General features: G+C 32.1%; 1 protein-coding gene across 1 annotated transcript in view; it reads left to right on the top strand.

Moving 5' to 3' along the window:
• The window catches only part of LOC107629327, a 4,068-nt gene continuing 2,718 nt past the window's right edge, over positions 1,054 to 2,403 (top strand). The window contains exons 1-3 of the mRNA XM_016332092.2: positions 1,054 to 1,388; positions 1,485 to 1,535; positions 1,708 to 1,759. Of these exons, the coding sequence (XP_016187578.1) occupies positions 1,275 to 1,388; positions 1,485 to 1,535; positions 1,708 to 1,759 (217 nt within the window). The 5' untranslated portion in view covers positions 1,054 to 1,274. The remainder of the gene's footprint in view (positions 1,389 to 1,484; positions 1,536 to 1,707; positions 1,760 to 2,403) is intronic.

Here is a 2,403-nt window from a genome sequence, read left to right as displayed (position 1 = left end):
TAATTTATAGACTAATTTTTTTTGTGTGTAATAATAGTATTTTTGAAAGAATTACATATATACTATCCAAACATTTTTAGTACTTTATTCTATTTTTTTTTTGTGTCTCTTAATTTCTAGTTGTTTTTCCTTTTTCTTTTTTCCAAAGAATTACATATATACTATTCAAACATTTTTAGTGCTTTCTAATATTTGAATTAGTGATGACAAAAAAAATTTGTATTCATGGATACTTGCTAAATTATCTGCGACGAAAAGATTTATAGGAATCCATAAAATTTTTACGAGGATAAACCCTCTTGAATAAATAAAGATGGGAGCAGCAATTGAAATATGTATCTACGAGGAGATCTCTGCAAAAAAAATTATTTAAATGCTCATATATATAAATTATGTAAGTAATTCAATTCATTTTATTATTAATTTTTTCATGATAAATAATGGAGTTTAATCCTAAAAATATAATTAATGAGTTAATATTCAATTTGGTCCCTAAATTTACAAACAAATTTTAATTTAGTATTTGAAGTTTCAATTGTTTTTATTTAGTCCCCAAATTTTATAAATGTATCTCACATTAGTCCCTGAGACGATTTTCAGTACAAAAACGTTAATAGAGCACTGATATATATAGTCACATATCACGTTGAAACTTGTAAAATAATGCAGTTTTGATTTTGACATTCAAATAGCTCATAAACAGCTTTGTATTACTTATTTTGTTAGGTAAAATTTTAATAAACACCACTTATGATGTTGTTTTAGGTTATTTGAGTGCCAAAACTAAAACGACATCATTTTTACAAAGTTTAGTGTAGCGTCCGACTGTCCACGACAATGTTTCGTTAACGTTTGTACGTTGAAAATTGTTTCAAAGACTAATATGAGTTATGTTCGCAAAATTTGGAGACTAAATAAAAACAATTAAAACTTTAGGAATTAAATTGAGATTTAGATGTAAATTCAGAGACCAATTGAGTATTATCTCTATAATTAATAGAGAAAATTTAATTTGGTTTGATTGAAATAACAAAACTTATCTTATCTATGTTGATCGTCGAACACATTTAAAGATACGGATCAATAGAACTTGGAAGGGAAAGAAAGGTTTTAAATAAATTTTGATCCTAATTCCTAAACCTAATTTAATTTGATTATAATATTATTGTTAAAAGATTCAACTTTCAAGTTTCTAGTGTCTACTCTTCAACGTGGCTTTGATCCAAATTCTAAACCAAAACCAAGAGTTTGTGATTCTGGTATCCACCACGAACATGGCGGCACGCCCCAACAGCTACAGCAACAAGAGCAGAGCTTCCAATGGCGGCGACAACAACACTACAAACCTTCGCTGCAATCACTGCGCAGGCCCACTTTCTAAGCACATGGTATTTTTTTCTCTTTTTATTTAAGTTTCTCTATTTTCCCACTTCGAATTTTCTCTCAATTTTGCTATTTTTCGCTTTGGTCTCAATTTGTTGTAGGAAACCAGTAGCTGGACCATTCCACCCCTCATCAGGGATAGCTTTTCTATGGTTAGTTTCTTCACACCCCACTTCTTTTTTCTTCTCAAAATTCAAGCCTTTAGATCCATTTTTTGGCTGAGAATTGGATCTAAGACTGCGATTATTTTTGCCCCCGTGGATTTTGAGGTTTGATAGTTATTCTAGATGGTTTTTATACTTAATTTTTATTTCTTTAATGCAGATTGGTTCTGCCGTTGGTGGCATTACAAGTGCATTTTATGGATTTAACCATGGTATGTAATTTTTAGTACCCTTTAAATGCATCATGTTGAATTTTGGATATATGATATCCTGTATCAGCTTGATATGGTACCTTGTTATGCTGTTCTAAGGGGTAATTCATATTTGAAAACTTGGCGGGGCATAATTTAGTTATGCTTGTCAAATTTCTGCTGGGGTTGAAGATCCTGATCACAGCCACCAAGTCTGTTTGGTGGAATTGTGTGTAGATTAATGAGTGGGATTCAAATATGAGCGAATCACACTCCCCTTCCCAGAGTTTGGCAAAATTCAACCCGGCCCATCTCTTTCTCAAAAATGTACTCTATCACTCCAGAGCTTTAGGGTATGTTATACATGCTTCTATTCTGTAGAACATGGCACTAAACAACCTGTAATTAACACAACACCAGTGTAATCTGGCCAAATAGAAGGGAGTCACAATGAATTTCACCAAACTGCAGAGGGTGTTAGTGTAATCTGCTCTTGAAATATGGGATGATCCCACTATGCTGACTCAACCACCTCTTCTGGTGGCAGATCAACCTCATCTTAAAAAGCAATAAAAAATTTAAAAATCGCCCTACTCTGAACATTATTTCATTTCATCTCTGTTGTTCTCCTTTGACTTGCATTACTGCTGCATCTCAGTTTCTCT

The sequence above is a fragment of the Arachis ipaensis genome, chromosome B03 (genome assembly GCF_000816755.2).
Source record: "Arachis ipaensis cultivar K30076 chromosome B03, Araip1.1, whole genome shotgun sequence".
Taxonomy (NCBI): Eukaryota; Viridiplantae; Streptophyta; class Magnoliopsida; order Fabales; family Fabaceae; genus Arachis; species Arachis ipaensis.
This window is presented reverse-complemented; position numbering and strand designations above follow the sequence as displayed.